This window comes from Lycorma delicatula, chromosome 8 (genome assembly GCF_047948215.1).
Source record: "Lycorma delicatula isolate Av1 chromosome 8, ASM4794821v1, whole genome shotgun sequence".
In the NCBI taxonomy this organism is placed as follows: domain Eukaryota; kingdom Metazoa; phylum Arthropoda; class Insecta; order Hemiptera; family Fulgoridae; genus Lycorma; species Lycorma delicatula.
This window is the reverse complement of record NC_134462.1, coordinates 70278158-70298637: the sequence shown is the minus strand read 5'-3', so window position 1 is coordinate 70298637 and position 20480 is coordinate 70278158. Positions and strand designations below refer to the sequence as shown.

General features: G+C 28.4%; 1 protein-coding gene across 6 annotated transcripts in view; it reads left to right on the top strand.

Annotated features, from left to right (window-relative positions):
- Nucleotides 1–19717, top strand: part of LOC142328644 (sushi, von Willebrand factor type A, EGF and pentraxin domain-containing protein 1-like) — a 111157-nt gene extending 91440 nt beyond the window's left edge. For 5 of the 6 annotated variants that reach the window (XM_075372519.1, XM_075372521.1, XM_075372522.1 and 2 more), the window contains 7 exons: nucleotides 456–651; nucleotides 3400–3659; nucleotides 7212–7570; nucleotides 10920–11088; nucleotides 13615–13791; nucleotides 16851–16946; nucleotides 17363–19717. In XM_075372519.1, coding sequence (XP_075228634.1) covers nucleotides 456–651; nucleotides 3400–3659; nucleotides 7212–7570; nucleotides 10920–11088; nucleotides 13615–13791; nucleotides 16851–16946; nucleotides 17363–17445 — 1340 coding nt within the window. In that variant the 3' untranslated portion in view covers nucleotides 17446–19717. Of the gene's footprint in view, nucleotides 1–455; nucleotides 652–3399; nucleotides 3660–7211; nucleotides 7571–10919; nucleotides 11089–13614; nucleotides 13792–16850; nucleotides 16947–17362 lie in introns of those variants that run through there. The other variant, XM_075372523.1, reaches the window with a different exon arrangement.
- Nucleotides 19718–20480: the final 763 nt, after the last annotated feature.

The window sequence follows — 20480 nt, the reverse complement described above, 5'->3', positions numbered from 1 at the left end:
GGAAAAAATTGGTTGTTTTCATATAAACAGTGGTAACTAACTATTGATATCTAATAATTTTTTTTTTAAATATTTAAAACAGTTTGAGAAATGGAAGAAAATGTCTATAAGGAAGTACTAAAAAAAATAAAACTGAATTGAGTTACGATTTAGTCCATGTAAGTTGTAAACTCAGGTGAATTATTGAATTATATGAGTAAACTAACGAACTTGGATTTATGAATTGGCCAATGGGATGCTAGAAAAATCTTAAGAGCTGTGTCTTATATCAGTAACATTAATGATTTTAAATAATACTTTAAATTCTTATGAATTTTATATTTCATGAGTTTCTTTGCGAATACAAAATTGAGATAGGCATTAGAATTATTTTTTTATAATTTCTTATAATCTTATTTACTATTGTTTTTAATTAAATTTATCAAAATGATTCTGTATTATTTCTCCTTTTACAGCTGATTTGTGTCCATATATAGACGTCCCAAAGTATAGCAACATGTGGATGGTTATTGGTGATTCATATCACATGGAATTTGAATGTGTTAGTGGTTATTTAATGAATGGAAATTCACTCTTAACATGTCTTAGTAATGGTCAATGGGATAGTAAGCCCCCTGTGTGCAATCCAATAAATTGTACAAAACCACAAGAGTGAGTTTACTAACATTATTTTATTTATTTATTAATTTTCTTAGTTATATATAACTGGATGCTGAAATTAGCTTATTTAATTTTTTTTATTAATTTAATATATTTGTTGTTGAATGATCAGTGAAATTATTATATTCAGCTTATTACATAGTCATTGTAACTGCCTGCCAGATATGTAAAATATTTTTTCAGTTTTGACAGAAAGGAATTCTATTGAGTAAAACAAGTACTGATGATCTGAAATGCATTATTCTTGCCTTGCATTTTATTTATTTATTTCACTCAAGCAAGTGTAGAATTATACTCAATTGTAGTTCCATTCACTTTTTGTATGATGTATTATAATACATCTTGAAATGTGTAAAAATTGATGAGCTTGATTGGCATTTGAACCTAGAACCTTCTAAAAGAAAAAAAGATACACTATTATTACATCATGGATGTTGACAAGAAAGTTGTTTTTAAAGGTTAAGAGTAGATTTTTCGGTTAGCTTTTCATTATTTTTTCTATATATTTTTTTTTATTTACTTAATAGTTCATAGAAGTTTATATTTAATATTTTTCCCTAGTCTTTGTTGTGTTTGCAATATAGTGTGTCAAGGTTTGTTTTGTACTATTCTGTTCCTCCCCCCCCCCCTTCTAGCTGGGTGTCCTACTTTTTTCTGGTTCCAGATTGGTAAGCATGGATACCGGTGTTCTTTGGTGGTTGGGTTTCAATTAACCACACATCTCAGGAATGGTCGAACTGAGAATGTACAAGACTACACTTCATTTACACTCATACATATCATCCTCATTCATCCTCTGAAGTATTATCTAAACGGTAGTTACCGGAGGCTAAACAGGAAAAGAAAGACTGGTAAGCATGGTTGTAAGGTGGTAGAAATTGTCAAAAGAAGTATATAGGAATAGAGATAGACCAGTAATTTTCCTGGGTCTGTTTGCAATAAATAATAAAAACCCCAAAATTACTACGATATTTTTAATTAGTTTCTTATTACTTCATACACAGCTATGGGATGTAATATGTCTTGAGTGAAGGAAAATACATTTCCTCCACTCACAACTAGATTTTTCCTGGATAATCTTGGAGACATAAGTGATGAATACAGTGAATGTTTCCATCAAGACATTTCGGTGATAGAAAGCCGCTATTAAGGGAAATTGAATACTAACATGCTAGCCGATTAATGTTGGACATTAATTCAGGATGTGCCTGAACACATTAGGGCCATGGCAAATTATAAATTTTACAGATTTTAACTTTATTTCCCCTTAATTTTTTTTTGAAGCGTAATTTATTTAAAACTAAGGGTGATAAAAAAACTGTATTTACAGATCTGTGTAATGTATGCAAAAAGCAATTTAAGAAATGGTTTTCTTAAATTTGAAACAAAATTTGAGAAACATAAACAATTTTTTGTGTTTATCAGTGTAATCAGCTGCTGTTTGTTTAATTTACACTCATCTGTTTTAATATTAAATTAACTATTTAATTATTAAATAGTTATTAATTTCTGTGTAAAAAATGAAGAAATTAACCTGATTTTTGGTGAGTGTAATCTTCATGTCAATAAACCAATTTTTAGATTTTTGAAATTCGACCTTGAAAGGGGATGAAGATAGGTAAAAACCTTTTTCAACAGTAGTTGTAAATTTTCCCAATGCAGACTACAGAAAACGAGTTGTTTAGTAGATCTGGCCTTGGAAATACTGTTCAGATAAATATTTAAAAACCATTTTCAGGTTTTTTTAATTCTGTTTTTCTTTAAGTAGTGCGAAGATTTATTTTAGTTAAAATATATCATATAATTTATGCTCTCACTTATTTAAATAGGTATGTTTTTGTATGTCTGTTAGGTGCTATAGCCAAGAAGGTTGTAGGCAGTCTCTTGAAACTGGTATAACCATTCTCAAGCTAATAACTGACCTATGGCAGACTTATAAATTAAGTGTGTGTAGTGGTTTCTTGTTGCCTTCTTCTTTTAAATCAAACATACTATTTTACATCCTAAAAAAAAAAAAATCCTTGTTAAAAAAATTTACATTTACTACCAGGTATAAATAGTTCATTGAACATTTTAAATTTAGGCTAGTTAACATAGGCAGATTTTTAATTGTAAACATTGATTTAAGTTTATATTTAAAATAAATCATTATGGAAATTAGAGATATATTTAAGAGTTTTATCAAAATATTATTACTGTTATAATGTTTTATAATGTTAGTTTTGAATTGTTTTAAATAGTGAGTTGGTGGTAGTTACTAACTGCTAACTGCTAACTTTGCTGCTTTAAAATAGCTGCTTAAACTTATTAAGTATCAAATCAGTAAAGTTATCTTAAGTACTTGTCAGTTTTGAAAAAAAAAATTAAATATTTTGTTATTCATGAAACCTCAATAACCCAATCCAGTCTTGAAAATTCTTCCATCAGACCTCATGTAACTTTTCTTTTCTTTTTGTTCTTTCATAATTAATATTTTATTTACTTTTTCTATATCTGTGCTGATACAGTTTACTAAAAATTTTCTACTGTTATATAAAATAGTATATAACTATTTTACAAGAGAGGTAAACGATATATTTTTTCTTACATTTATTTTGTAAATTTTAACTTCTGATTTTTTTTTTGTTGTATTTAAAAAAAATTGATCAAGTTTATCACAGCAGAAGGCCAGGAAATGTGCTTGAAATAATAATTATTTATTCTTGTTGTTGTTTTAATTTTAGTTTATATTTATTTTAGGATTGATGACTTCATTCCAGAAACTGAAATTCATTCTGATAACATGTTGAATTATCCTGTAGGATCAGTAGTAAGATATTCATGTAAGCCTGGTTTTAAATCAGATGGTGATAGTACTGATGTAATGGCTGTATGTAAGTTAAATGGAAACTGGGATTTATTTAAACAAGATGTCAATTGTATTAGAATACCGATGTGCTCTCCATTAACGAAGATAGAGCACGGTTCTGTTGTAACATCATCTAAAACATTCAATGTAGGTACGTAAACTTTAAAATGTAATTATCCATTAACTGTTAAAATTATATTTTTACTTCAATATTCTTTTCAGTTGTGGTTTATATTATTTAGAAAAGTAAACTTTAATACATATAAAAAAAAGATATACATTAGCTTTTGTATCACCATATTTAAATAGTTTCGAGTCATTTGAGAAACTGAAACTGTCTTTTTTATGTAAATATCATCAGACTGAATATAAATAATCAAGATAGTTACGATCATAATACAAAGTAGAAGGGCATTAAACAACATAATTTAAATTATTTCAGAAGATTCAACCATATTGGGGCTAAATTAATGTGAAACGTTTAAATGTGTAAAAGATTTTTGGTATGTAAAATGATTGAAAAGATCACTAAAGTCATTTTTAATTGAAAACTCATTCTTTTCAATTGATGAATTATTCATCATAAAACTAGGTTTGCCAAAATTGAATGTTATATTAATTATTATTTATATTATATATATATATAATATATTTTTGTGAAAAATGACGCTGAGGTGGCGCTGAGGTTTATGGTCTGATTTTGTTCATATTCAGAATATATATTAGCTACACGAAAAGAAATATTTTTGTAAAAAATGGACCCACTAGGTGGTGCTGAGGTCAAGATATTTTGAAAAATTATATTTGTTATTCGATCGGCTCGTATTCAGAATATATTATATGAATATAAATATTTTTGCAAAAAATGGACCTGCTTGGTGGCACTGAGGTCGAGATATTTCGAATAATTGTATTTATGGTCTGATTTGGCTCATATTCAGAGTATCTATTAGTTAAGTGAATAGAAATAATAGTTAAGGATAACTAGTTATCCTTATTAGTTAGGACTAGTAGTTAACTATTAGTTAAATAATTAGTTAAGGAAAAAATGTAAGAAGGAAAGAGGAAAAGAAGTGAAAATGGGAAGGGTGATGAGAGTGAAAGAGGGTAAAAGGAAAAGGTTAAATTTTGTAATGTGTTCAGTTTTTTATGTTTTATCAAACTTTCATTTGTATTCATTTAATTTGTACACTAATATATACTCAAATCTAGTAATTGCGTAGCATTACTGGGTCAGCAAATATATATAAAACAATGATTGTTTGTTTGTTCCGTTTGCATATCTACACCATTCATCTGATTGTGATGAAACTTTGGTGAATTGTGTGCATGCCATCGAAGGTTTCTGAATTAGTTGGACTCGCTAGGTGGTGCTGGGGTCGAGGTATTTTGAAAAATTGCATTTATGGTACGATTTGGCTTATATTCATAATGTACATTAGTTACCTGAAAAGAAATATATTCGTGAAAAATCTACCCGCCAGGTGGCGCTGGGGCTGAGACATTCAGAAAAGTTATTTATTGACCGATCTGGCTCATATTCAGAATATACATTAGTTACATGAAAAGAAAATTTTTTGCAAAACTATACCTTAAAATTTTGCTAGGAAAAGGGGAAAAAAAGAAAAATCGTAAATTGGGAAAAGGAAAAAAGAAAAGGGGAAAGGAAGTAGGGAAAGGGGAAAAGGGACAGTTGGGATAAAGAAATGGGACTAAGGGAAAAAGTAAAAGGATAAAAGGTAATAGGGGAAAATGGAAATAGGGAAAAAGTGATAGTGAAAAGTTAAATTTTAATGTTCATTTGTTTTACCGAACTTTCAGTTGTGTTCATTTAATCTCATACATATATATATATATATATATATACATAAATCTAGCAATAGTGAAGCATTGCCGGGTCTACTAGTTATTTTATATTTGGTTTGTAATATTGTATATACCGTGTAGCAATATGATTTTTAATTTTTTTAATGTGTAATTGAATAAAAGTACCAATAGTATCATTTTTAAATGAATTTAATAATTTCTTTGTTTATTAGCATTGGTTTAACTTGAAACTAAGTGTACAACTGTGATGAGATTGGATCAAATTGTAAGGCATTACTCTATAAAATCCTGGCTGGCTTTAATGTCTAAAAGTTGTGCTCCTGGTTTTTAAAATAAATAAAAAATAAGTTACTTTTATGTGTGTTCTAATGCCAGTGGGAGTCATAGATTACCCTGGGTAATGTTGCCAAATTTTAACAGTCGAGGGGATTTAAAAGTTTGAATTTAGACCTGTTGCTGCAAAATAGTTTTCTCAGAAGAAAGCATGGATGACAGAAATTTTTCGCAAATGATTTCAGGAGATTAAAAGTTTTCCAGAACAAGAATAAAATCTACCAGAAAAAGCCCTGTTGGTGCTAGTTAATGGCCCAACCCTTGAAAAGGTTGCAGACCTTGAAATATCTGATTGCACTAATATCATAACAGCTATGTTTATTCTAGCAAACACTTCCTGTTTGATTCAGTTGATGGATCAAAGTGTAACTGAAAGTTTAAAACAACACTGTAGAAGAATATTCCTACAAAATCTGATATTTTGTGAAAGTGATATGCAAATTCAAGAATTTTGGAAGAGCTAAAAGATGCTATTAACATTTCAATGGCATGGCATAACATTTTGCAACAAATGCGGATATTATTTTGGAACTTACTGTAGCCAGTATTACCAGAAACTGGCTACAGCATTTCTGTCAGTGAAATTGAAAGCAGCAATTTCATATCAAAATTCAAAGAAATATGCTAGAGTACCCCTGGGATGGAAAACATATCTGATGAAGACCTAACAGAATGGACGAGAGAAGACACTGATGATTTTGGGTGTAAAATATTAAGCGAAACAGAAATTATTACATACAGGCAAAATAAACACAGATTTACAAAAGAAGTAGAGGAAGAATGTAACTTTTACTCAGTAAATGATGTAACATTTAAGGAAATAGATGAAATTTTAACCAGATGTATTGTTTGGCAAGAGAGACAGAATGAAGCCAAATTGATAATATGGCAAATTTATCAGCTTGCCACACATTATAAAGAAAATGAAAAGAAATTAATTATAGTTTTTTTTTTATAGTATAGTGCTTTTATTCTGATGTACAATGTTATTTAAACAGATGTGTTTCAAACTATTTTTTTTTTAACATTTTAAAAATTCTTCTAGCAGACTTATGTACTTCATTTGGTGAAAAACACATGTAAGAAGTACACTAAACTATTCTATTTTAGTTTGTAAATGCAGTACTGCAGCTATATTTCCATAGCGTTTTTTCTCAATGTATTATGTTTTTTAATACATATTATGTTAATAACTATTGTAATTTATGTTCTATAATTCGTCACCCCTTTGCTCTCAAATGAGACAAATTAGAGGCTCTACTGTATTATGTCATCTCAAAGAGGTAATGATTAAAATAATGCCAAAAAATTAAATAATTCGAGTTTTTTGTTATTTTGTTAATTTTGTTACTTTATGGCTTAAGTTTAAATTTGCATAAATCTTTGTTTTCAGTCACTGGCATACTGGAACCTACACTGTTTTGAAAGGTTGCCACTGGGCCATAAGTCCCCTTTACAACATAATGTTTAAGTGCTACTACTGTCCTGACACAGTTTGAATTTATATTTGTATTTATGTTTTTTTGTTTTTTTTATATTTTAGGTACACAAGTAATTATAAGTTGTGATTTGGGATATAAAGTCAGTGGATCAATTCAACGAACTTGTCTTAATGATTTTTCATGGGCTGGTGATGAAAGTGTATGTTTACCAATAACATGTCCTCAGTTGTCAAAATTTGTGAATATTACTTCTGATATTGAACTGAATGAAGAAAATGTAACATTTGGTGCTATTTCTACTGCAAAATGCATTTCAGGATTGCAGTTGCTGGTTAATAGTAAACCAGTAGATTCGGTTAACTGGACTTGTTCAAAAGATGGAGTCTGGCAAACTGATTTTGATATATCAGATATAAAATGCCTTCAACAACAGACCAAGAAAGAGTGCTCTACTCCAGAGGTTAGGGAAAATAATTTTTTAGTAATTATATAATTTTCCTATTTTTAGTGATTTAAACCATCTTAGTTACTTTGGCTTTGGTGGGAGAGTAATTAACAGATATATACCGAAAGTCTTAGGTTCTATTTCCAACCTAGACTTGGAATTTTCATCAATAATGGTTTATATCATTATTTATTCAAAAGCAAACATTTTTTTAAAAATCACCAATAAAAAGGTAATGTAGTATTTTAAACAGTTTGATTTCTAATGTTTAATTATTAATATATTAATATATTTCTTATTAATAAATAAGAAATTTAAAAACATAAGATCCCTGAATGGAATATCTCATTTATAATTATTTCACAAGATATATGTCTATCCTCAAATCATGCTGCAAAATAATTTCTAATGGGAAAATTAAATACAGGATTAGGATAAAGCTCCTAGACCAATTTGTTTATTAGGTTGAGTGTAGAATGTGAACAAAAATAAAGTGCTTTATTACTGATATTTGTTACTTAAATTAATTGATAGTTAATTGCAGAATAATTAACTACTTTGAAAATAGTGAAATTTAACTATTGAAGGATTCTAAGAAACATGGTAAATTATCCCAACGTATGCTTATTAGTAGAACATACTTTCTTACCTGCTCATTTGCTATGCTGATGATAGCAGGATCTGAAGAGGAAGTGCAATCTTAATATTTAGTTAAGATCTTAATCTTAAAATTAAAGAACATATGTTTACCTTACAGGTATGGTGGAATTTTGAAAAGAATACAAATAAATTTACCTTTTATGAATCATTTTCATGAGGTGCTTGTACTATTATGATTGACTGTTTATTATTTAAATAAAGATTTGAAAAAACTGCTTCAGTTGCTGAGTTACCTTATTCTGCAACACAATCAACACTATTTGTTGAAGAGAATGGTATAACTTATAGCTCAAGCAATTGCAGGTATTGACTGGGATACAAACCTCTTCATGAAAGTTATTCAAATAAACTGCAGCAATTTTATAAATATGAGAACATTTGATTTAAAAATAAATTTACCAGATGTACATGATGATTTGTGATGTGTATGATGATGGCTACTGATTGATGGTCGTCCTTATTTCACTAAATTTGGTTACATGAAAATTTACTAAGAAATCTTCACGATGGTTCTATATCTTAGCTCATTAAATAGTCCTCATTTTTAGCTGATTTACCAGGAAGAAAGTTGACCAACTAGATTTTGCTACGAAGTAATTTCTTTCTCTTATGTAATGGTAAACGACAAAAAACTGAAAGATATTTATTCAACTAATAAGCAGCTTAAATAGAACAATTATTTAAAAAGAAAAATATTATTATCATTATTCACTAAAATACATTTTTTTTAAAATTTTGATTAAACATTTTTTCTAATTTTTTTTAACTGACTTCAAAAAAGGAGGTTATGTATTTGACTCATATACATTTTTTTTAATGTTTGTACTTTTTTCCTATTAATTCTATTGAAATAAATCTTGTTGCAATTGATGCAGCTGCTTTTCACGGTGCTACTATGATGTTGAAAAAACTTTTTAGACCCAAAAAATTGGTCTGAAAATTGAAAAAAACAAAAAAACATTTTTTCACCACTGGGTGGATAGGTAAGGGTAGTGGGAATCTTGATATTATATATGTATGTGTCACGTTAGATAATGTTATATGGTCTTTAGGACAGGTAATGTTAGTTTCTGCACAAAGTATGTAACACTGTTAATAAATAATAAAAAATCAAGATATCTTGTCTTAAACCTTTCAGAGCCATTATACATTATTTATAAACATACAGCATCAGTAGGGATAGTGGGAATCTGAATCTTATAATTCTATATAGGTGCATCACATTACATGGTTTTTTTAGGTCTTTTGCAAGGTCAGACTGCTAAATTTCTTCATAATACTTGTAACACTGTTGATATGTCATTAGTAATCAACATATCAACACCTTGAGCTAAGTGTAGCTGTGTAGGGTTTCTCAATCTTTCCATCTCGGCAAGTGCTTATTTATTGTGTGGACTATTCAGTACTTTACATGGATCTAAATCATTCAAAGCTAAACCATCTAAGCTTCTGACTTGACTTAAAGCAACGTAAACTTGTCCTTTTGCAAATAGTTTTTTCCCCAAATCTACTGCAGCTCTATTTAATGTTGTACCTTGCAATTTGTGCACTGTTACAGCAACTTAAAATAAGGGTAGCATATGTCTTCTTACACTTCCATATCGTTTAGTAGCTTGAAATGTTGTACTTACTGGTGTAATAGGTACACAATCACCTTCATCTTTCATTTTTGTACCTATTGTTTTGTCATTGAGCTTTTGGTAACACACCCATTTTCAATTGACCCCTTCATAAGGCAGGTCATTTGAATTTCTTTACAATTCCCGTAGCGTCATTAACTAAACCATTAGAAATCAATTTATTACACCTTGAAAGTTAATAGTATTTTATACTTTCATATAATTTCAAGTTACATTGCTTCCTCTGCCAATTGTACATTATGCAACAGGCCATTACAATTATTGATGTCTTCAGGAATAACATTTCCATATGTTGCAGCTTCTCGTGATTCATGAATACTCTATTTGATTTTGGCATATCAGTTACAATTATATTCATCAAATAATTTAATAATTGGGCATATTCTTACAGCATTTCCATCTTCAAATTCATCTGTTAAAGGTGTCCCTCCTTCTTTTATACAGCATTTGCAATTGGTTACTTGTAACTTCACCAAAATGCAAGTTATAAGTCGATGAACTCTGTCATTTCTTTATCTCATGTTTATTGTAGCTCACAAAATGAAAACTGATGTCACAAATTTATTTCTGCTTCACACCAAGGAGGTTGAACAAAACACCAATGACCTTGACTGGAGGTAGTTGCATTATTTCACCAAAAAGGAGCACATTAACTTTGCTGAATAACTTATCGTTATTAATCAGACACAGAAAATTATGTAATAATTAAAAAAAAGAATGGAACTGACATCAAAATGTGCTAAAAAGAAGAAATGTATTAATCATAGAAAAGCAATCAAAGCACATAAATATGAATTCCACCAATGTAATATTGATGTTGGTTTTTATGAAGTATATGTATATGGAATCATAGAACAAATTTATATTATATCTAGAAATTAATTTTGTAGAAGCAGGCGTCGATTCAAAAAAGTGTCTTAAGGAATTAAATGTTTGGATGAAATTATTTCTTACTTTTTAGTATATTTTAATGTTGTTAGTTCATTTTATAAAAGTTCTTTCAATTTTTGAAAATTTATGTTATTTGTTACTTTTCTTTAGAATTTTTTGTTTGTTTATACAAGGCACCATTACATGGATATATTCCACTGCTGCCTGAAGAAATCATATTACACCCAGTTGGTAGTACATTTCAACTGCAATGTCGTCAAGGATATTTATTGAACGGAACAAGTGAAACTGTATGTTTAAATACTGGAATCTGGAGTCACATGAATAAAACATCTTGCCAAGGTTGTAAAGTTTGATTAGTAATTTTATGCATACTTTTGGAATAATTATTAAATAATTAACTTTTAAAAAAAGTAATTTTAATAGTAATAGATTTTTATAAAACAGGATGTAAAAAAATATTTATGGTTGTAAATTGTAATTTTGTTTTTTCTTTTTATCTGTTAGCTTTTAATAATTGTTATTTTTAATCAATCAACTAGCTGCAGGGCGTGCCTACAGCATGCCTCTGCAGCTAGGCCCTTTGGCGGGTTGCCCTGGTGGGCAGTGTCTCAAATGCTATTATTGGGTGTCCAGAATTGATTACCTCTTGTGTAAAAATGTTTTTTTTGAACAGTGAAAATTGATCAAGGAAAAGTGAAAAAAATGTGATTGCACATTCTCAACATTTTTATCAAGATCCATAATATCCATATAGGGTAGGATGAAATAAAAAAGAAAAAGAAACAATTACTGTTAAATATATAGTTACTATGGAAATAAAAATAATCTCAGCTAAGGGGGACGCACAGACAAAAATACAAATGCCCTAAATGTTACTCTATTATCATAATCCTACCCTATTAGATATTAGAGTAACTTTTTTATATGTATAATTCTCACATTAATTTATTATTTATTAAATGATGAGCCTCCATCTTAACATACTCAAAATTTTCAAAATATTTCAAAAACATTAATTAAAAATTATTAATTTTTTATTCTCAAATTCTTGAAAATGGATTTACTGGATTTAATTATGATTCCAGAGGAGTATTTTTACATTTTTTTTTTGTTTTTTTACCATTTTTGTTTTATCCATAAAGAGCAACAAAAACAGTATAGAATTGTGCCAAGAAGTGTGTGTTGAAAATGACAGGCTCATTTTTGAACATTTATAATAAACTGGTACGTATAATGCACTTTGGTCTAGTATACTGTTTTTAAGAAAAATTCAAAATTTTCTTTCTTTTATTCCACTGAGCTTACTTCGTTTTGTTCAGAACTAAATTCTCTTCAAGTTTTGTTTAAAAGTTTTATGTGTTTATTATCAAATTTAACAAAGTTATTGTTTGTTGAAAAAAAAAAAAACAGGGTTTTTACTCCAATTTTTTGATTTTCGTCCCAGATTTCTCACAACTACTGCAGATACGAATCTGGGAACTGTTTTATCAATTTTTCAGATAAAAAACCATAATCACTAATTTTGTCCCTTACGGAACATTGGGACAAGAATAAGAATGTTGGGAGTTTTAGTATTTCTCCCTACAGATCGCAGAGCCTGGGACAATGTCCCTTGCTGCTGTATTTTTCTATTATTGGGCAGATTTCATTGGTTATTTAGTAGCGGTTATAAATTTTTAGTTTTATTTATGGACGGATTTGGTAATTTGCATTCCTATCCATATGGACCATTGTGAAACTTATTTACTGGTTATGACCGTGCTTTTGGTTATGACTAAGCTTTTAAGCCTAGTAATCCCGGCGTGATTCCCCTTCCATCCGCTGAAGTCCTTTCGGTACCAGCACCTATTGGCTAGCAGGAGTGCATCTACCAGAGCCCTAGTTATTTGGCTAGTTATTAGCCCTAGTTATTTAAAAATAAGTTTTTAATTAAACTTTTTAGCTTTTTTATAAAAACTGTTCTATCATCACAGGTACTAGTATAATATGTTCTTAATGACTTTGATCTTGCTTAAGATACTATTTCTACTTCATTGACTCTAAGCAAAAATAAATAATTTTAAATAGCTGAATTGATTGATACTTCAACTAAACCCTTTTTATGCCCTCAGATTAAAAGGTCATATGTACTGTCTACTACCCAATTATCTGTTATGTGGTATTCACTGAGAAGGAATATTTTATTTCTCAGTTTTGTAAAATGGTTTGCCACCATATAACTAAACTGAATGTAATGAGTTTTTTTACCATCAAAAGTACCACAGGGATGAAATAATTTTGTTAGGCATTTTAAATTTCCATGTAACTTCCTAAATTACCTTTTTAATAAAACAGGAAATTTAGCAAATTAGTGTTGTTATGAAGTAGTCAATATTTCATTATTTAATAATTTGTACTTTTATACACCTTTTATTACATTATTCAATTATTGGATGCAATTTAGAGGTTCAGTTTTGAAAACTAATTTGTAATCTTCATGAAATAAAACAAACTAGTTTTACTTTAATTTCAATTTGATTGCAGAATTTATTAAAATTTTTGAAATTCATGTTGAGTGAACTGTTAATTATAAAAAATTACATCAATTTATACAGCTTTTCAAAATCTAAGCAGGATTTAACTAATTCTTATTCCAACAAATTATTTTAGGACAGTTTTATCACTTAAATTGGGTTAAAATGGAAACTAATTTTTGCTTCTTTAAAAATAATGGGAAAAAGAGGAATCTTCTTTTATTTGAATTAAAATTGAATTTAATTATTGAAGAATGTCCCTTACGTTTGTTCTCATTATCCGTACATAATAACAGTTGAGTGAACAAATAAATTTTACATTTTGATGTTTTAAATTCAATTTTTTTTACAGCTGTTGAATGCCCTAGACCTCCACAGCCTCCAAATACTGAGCTTTCCTTATTGTCTAGTCTACAGTATGGTAGTCTTGCGTTACACAAATGTATACCAGGTTATCAGGGTTTTGGTATTTTTGCTGTACATTGTCAGGCTAATAGGCAATGGTCTAGATTCAGAGGAAAGTGTATCCGTGAGTATGATTTATTTTTTTATATAATATAAAATTATTATTTAATAATATTTATCTTGCTTTTATTATTGTAATTAAAAGCTTTTTTTTTGATAAATTTGGTTTTTTTTAGTTAAAAAAAAAACTGCTAAAAAGCTGCTCTTTAGTTTTTTCTGTGTAATTTATTTCAGGTATGAAAAACTTGTAATGTTAATGAACACTATAACTGGCTAACTTATTAACTTGGTTAACTATTAACTTGGTTAAACAGAAAGGTGTATTATAGGTGAAATTTCCCAGAAATCGTTTTATTCCTATTTAAAGAAAATCTATTCGGTTTTTTTGTATTTTAATCTGGTGTACTCAGAACTTTTAATTGTGCCCATTAATGTATTTAATATTCATTATGATTTACTTGTGTTTGTTGAAATTCTACTTTATAATGGAAGTGTCACTGTATAATTGCATGATGTAATGTTACATCATATGATGCAGTACTTAGAGACTCTCTGAAAAAAAAAGTTAAATCGTAAATAATTATTTATAATAAAGAAAAAGGCACTGAGAATTATTTGGGAGTTAAGAACAGCATGTGTTGCAGAAGAGTCTTCTGTGCAGAAAGTATCCTTACTCTCCCATCAATCATTATTCATTTTTTATTGATATATGTACATAAGTACCTGAATGAACTTATTAATAAATTGTTAATTCATAACCAGTGTTTAGTTCATAATCAGTGTAGGCTGAGGTTACATAATAATTATGTTTAATATTATTCCTTACCGCATTAGACTGGCTCCATCTCTTCCAACTTTTAAAAAAAGAGTATCTAGCTGACATTATTTTAACTTTTTAATATATATGTTTATATATATGTTTTTATCACATTTGTAGTGCTAAACATTGTTCTGCAAATTTGTTGCACAATTGTATGCAGTAGTAAGCATATGAATGTAGTATTATAAATGTTAAAAAAATTAATTATAAATAAATGAATTAAATTTCAAAATTAAAAATTAAACAACAGATAATGACTGTGCTCTTGATACTTTGTAGAATTACACAGTCTTTCGAATTTAATCCAATTTAATTTTTTATGTTTCATTGCAAATTTAAGTTCATTCATTTACTTGAAACTAAAATAAAAAGAATGAGGTAAAATAATTTTTACTATAACATACCTTATACATGAATTATCACAAATTGAGAAAAGCAAAAAGTAGGATCAACAGAAAATGTTCTGCGCACAACCAATGGATGAAAATTATTTTTTTGTAGCTATCAACTTATATTTAGTTAAACCTAACTGATATTTATTTTGTGTATATGGTGTTTGCTATTGTGATATATGCCTACTGTTTATTAGGCCATTTAGAGAAGATGAATTCATTTGTTATGACTTAATTGTTTTGCTTGACAGGAAACATTCAGAGATTTTGTATCATTACTTGTCTATGTGTTGGTTTATTATTTCTTAAAATAACAATTTTTTTCTAGATTTGTAGCATTTGTTATTTTTAAATACTGGGTAATACATTTTGATAGTAATTAATTACTAATTCATTACTTTCCAAGAAATTAAAATTACCGGGACAAGGGTATTAGTTTAGTATAATTATAATGGTAGTATTAGTTAGTTATATTGTAATTAAAATATATACTTACCATTTATTTGGGGCAAAAATTTATGCAGAGGTCAGTAAAAAGTAAAGAGAATTCTGATTTCTTGTAGGAGGAAATGTTTTTAGAATGATAGCTATGGAGTGTAAAGGCTAGGAAGTATTAAATTCTGTGATGTTATTTCTAGTTATGTTATTTCAATTACTTGGCTCTGATGCATGTAAAGAGATGTAAGAGTGGTGAAAGTTCCTGATCAATTGCATTCTCTGAGAGCAATGCTTCTTCTTATAAAAAGATCCTGAGTAACCATAATAAAGGTTACTTAGGATCATTTGTTGGTGAATTGTTGGCTTCATTTGCATTTTGATAGTTATTATGATATGCTGTGGTGCAACAGCATTTTTGATTTCTTATACTAGGTAACTACTTCATTGCTCTCTTTACTTTAAATGTGAAGCATGATGATTGTTGTTTTTAAGTTGTCATTTTATGAATGACTTGTTTCTCATATCATATCATTTATAACTGTTGTGGTTATGACACTGATTGACATCAGTTTGCTCTAATATTTGCAAAGTATGGATTAATAAATACAAGAAACTATACATTTTGCATTCTTTTACTGAACTCTTTATGAAGAATAATGTTACTATGCTTGGGTCAGTCATTATTGAATGCATCCAATCTGATTTTTATTTTTACTATATCTAGTTTCAGAGCTAAAATAAAGGACCAATTTTTCCTATGATTGTACTTTTCTAGAAATATTTACTTAAATCTAACCATCTCTAAAGATTTAACATTATTGTTAATGTAATTTATTAGAAGCCCTTAAAATGAATATTTTATGCTATAACTCAGTTAAGATCGTCACCTTTTAAGTTCAATAATGTGCCAACATAATAAGGTACAGTAAACATTAATGTTAAATGAATACTGGTCTGGCAATCTTTAATAATGATATTTGAAATATTTAATAATGGCATTTGTTATTTGAAGAGCAACTACTCCTATTTGTGTTAATAACTTGTTATTTCTTTAAAAATTAAAAACTACATTTTTGTTGATACCTATATCAGTTACTTTTTTAGATAAAAAAAAGACCAAAATATAAAAAAGCCATATTTGTGCAATTTTTCATGTGATTAAATTATATTTACCAGTATTTGTTATAATAGTAAAACTAGTATAATATTATTTCTTTTCTGCTAACTTAAATACGACTAGCATAACTCTCTCCTTTTTAATCTGCCATTTTCAAAAAATGGCAGATTATCCTGTTTCATAAATAATAATAGAAATGCTAATAAATATGAAACTGTAAGCTTATGTTACATTCAGTGTAGTAATCTATAAGTTTAATATTTACTTGTACAGATGAAGTAAATAAATCTATTAGCTTAGAAAAAATAAAATTATTATAATAATAATTGAACAATCTTATTATATTTTTTCTCTAGGCTTATCTTGTGGCAAACCTGAAGTCCATCCTGAAGCTGTGATTGAAGGAGATTCTTACTTATATGGAGAAAACTTAACGATCTCATGTCCTCCAGGTACATTTATTATCTATAAATTATATAATTTTATACCTATTCATTATTTTAATTATAAATTGTCATTTTAGGTAATGTACTCAACCCTTTAAAACTATAATGTAAAAGGAGAAAGTTAACAATAATGGTTCTTGTTAATCATTTATTGAAAACTCTTATCTCGGTGAAATCTCTTTCTGAATAAGATGTTGAGTTGTAGTGTTGTATTCAATGATTTGTGGAAATGAATGACTATTAATGATATCTCATTAAGAAAAAAGTGATCATTAAATCCTATTATTTTGATCATGATCATGATAATTGACTAAAGTTAAAACCTAACTAAGAGGGAAAAGGTTTTAACTAAATTAAACTAGAAACAGTTAAGTTTTTAAAGTTAATTAGTTTAACTAATCAATCTTTGAAATTTTTTACAGATACAATTATGGAAGGAAATCCTATTACTATTTGCCAGGCAGATGGTATGTGGTCTAATTTACCAAAGTGTAATAACGTTTAAAAATAAAAACCTCTAAGAAAAATCTTATTCCTTGAGATCATTCTCTGGAAGTTTTCAAATAATTGTTTGTAATAAATTAATTCAAATTGTAATAATTACAACTCGCCTACATCAGAAGTCACTGTCAGTATCTTTATAGAGGGTTTTATACGGTACATTCGGAAAGTTGCTGTGCACTGGAGTTATGGAAGTAATACAAAACTGTCTTAATTATTACTTTTTATTTTTATTTCGTAATTTTATAAAAATTGATATTACAATAGCTGGAATAATACTTTATAAAAGGTGTTGAAAATTACAACACTGTACACGTTTCAATTTGTTTCCAAACACTTTAACCAGCTGATGTTTGTATCGTATATATGGTGTTACAGTGGTTTTTAGTTTGTCATGCGCATTGCCTTTTATGAGACACTGTTTGTTTTGCTGCCTCCCCCCTTTCAAAGTAATCTGGAGGAATCAGATTGGGCAATCATGCAGGCCACAAACCCTTTGAAATGATTCGTTCACCAAAGAAATTTCATAAAAAAGTCATTGACCTGTTAACTGTGTGAGCTACGGTGACATCTTGTGGGAACCAACCATGATTGATTTATATTTCTGTTAACTGACTGATGAAGTTTACTAAAACAGCACAGTAGAAATCACTATTAACTGTATTTTTAAAAAAAGATTGGACTCACAATATATGTTCTACTCGCACTGACAGACTCCAATTTTTGCTTTGTGTAAAGATTATTCATGTAATTGATGGAGGTTAGTTGTTGACCAAAGTTGTGCATTTTGTGAATTAATATACCCTCCCAAATGAGAAACTATGCTTCATCTGAAAAAAAGGAATGTCAAGGATGCGTATGGAATTGTGGTTGATAAAATCTTTAAACCACTCACAATAATTTAGTCTTTTGGCATAATCTGTAGGTTTCAGTTCTTGAACACATATTACTTTGTAGGAGAAAAGTTTCAGTTCTTTTCTTAGAGTTTTATGTGCAGTGATATCTTGCTGCTGTGCTAACTTAAGCATTGACTTTGATAGACTTTTCGGCCATAGCATCTGAAATATCAAGCAGCTTCTGTTTGTGTAGTTTAGGTGGTATTCCAATTTGATCAATGTCTTTAACAGAGCCTATTGCCAGAATTTTTGGATAAGAGTGAACTGCATTGCAGTTTGAACTTTTATCAAACTCTGCACTGCAGTTTGAACTCTTATACTCCTATTTAAGGAGTATTCGAAAACTTTTCAGAAAACTTGTGCTGAACTAAATCAGTATACTTTTCACCTTCACGAAAGACGTGTTCAATGAGAAAAATACATTCCTCTACCAAAATAACCATTACGTTTCTTGCATTAATTGATTCTGATAAGCAAAATGGAACAAAGGTTGTTAAATCACAACTCAACAACTAACGTCTTGGTTTATTACTGAACAGTGCCAAACAAACCCACAGGGTGATCAACCTAATGCCAAAAGAACAGAATGCACCACATAATTATAAAGCATACTGCACAGCAACTTAAGGAATGCTCTATTTCATTTTATATAGTTAGTATATTGAATAAAAATTATACATGAAATAGAAAACATAGAAATTTTTTAAGTTTTTCCTCTCTTGATATTCTTGAATTATTTATATACTTTTTTAATTTGAATTAACATTTTTTAAAAATTTATATTCATTTTTATCAGTTGATTATGTGTATATGATTGTTGCATTAAAACTATTGTTTGCATTATAGACATGATATATGAGTAGATTACTAATTAATTTATTATATTTTTCAAAAGAAACATTAAGAAAATTTAGAATTTTTGTGAATTGGATAGTGCATTTTTCAAATGATGATGAGAAATTGCAGAAGATATGATGTACTAAACGTTGTATGATTTGTTACTGTTGTTAGCAGTATATCCCTACTTATATATTACAACTATCTTTCTATCTTTACAACAAACATGGGATTTGTAATTTTTAGTAACTTGTCACTGATTTATTAAATTTTTATTCCTTTTCTAAATGGGTTATTTGACTTTTGCTGCCAGCAAAAAACAAGAGATTGATTACACTTCATGCCATCCAAGAAATGGAAAATTGATACATTTATCAGCTTACTAAAACTTAACATAACTTTCATAAATTATTATTAGTTTCTATAATATTTTTTAATTATCTTTTATTAGCTGTATGTAACTGCAGTAAATTTGTGATAGGTTATATTCTGTAATTTTAATCAACATAAAGATTTCAGATTAAATAAATGATTTTCTTTTAATCTTTTTCTTTCATTTTTATTCAGGATCTACATTTTTATTAGTGATGTTTGAAAAATGAGTCGCTAGTACTTAACAAACACAAAAAAGTAAATGAATAAATGAAATTTGTTACTCATCTTGTTTATTATATTTAAAATGGAATATAAGCATAAAATGATTGTAGCATTTAAAATTCAGACTGATAATATTGGCATTCAAACCCTATTCGGTACCTTTAACTTGTAAAAATTCTGGGTCCTGTAACATCACACAACAGTCAATAAAATGGCTGATTTTTGTACAGTACTACATTAACTAATTACATTTTTATGTCTATTTTTCTAATAATTTTAAGTAAAGATAAATATTATTTATTTAAGAAAAATAAGGAAGAAAATATTTTAATCTCAATGCTACATTCTAAAATAACTTATTGATATATTATAATGTTGTTGAAAAAAATATTCTGTAGTTGACATTAAGTCATGAGATATTTCTTATAAAGGTCTAGAATTATAAGTCAAGAAAGTTCATAGTGATAAGAAGGAAAAGGGAATTTGTGAGCAAAAGATAGACTGAGAAAGGTTGCCTGAAATGAGCTGTCACTAACAGAAGGTACGTTATCGTTCTTTTCTGGGCAGATGGAGAAATGTTTTATTATTGTATATTGTGTAAAGAGATCCTAATATAAGGTAAGATAGCAAGCATTCTTGTGTCTTGATTATTGACAATAGTAAAAACTCGATACTATAAAATGTCAACTGACCAGATGCTCTTATACTT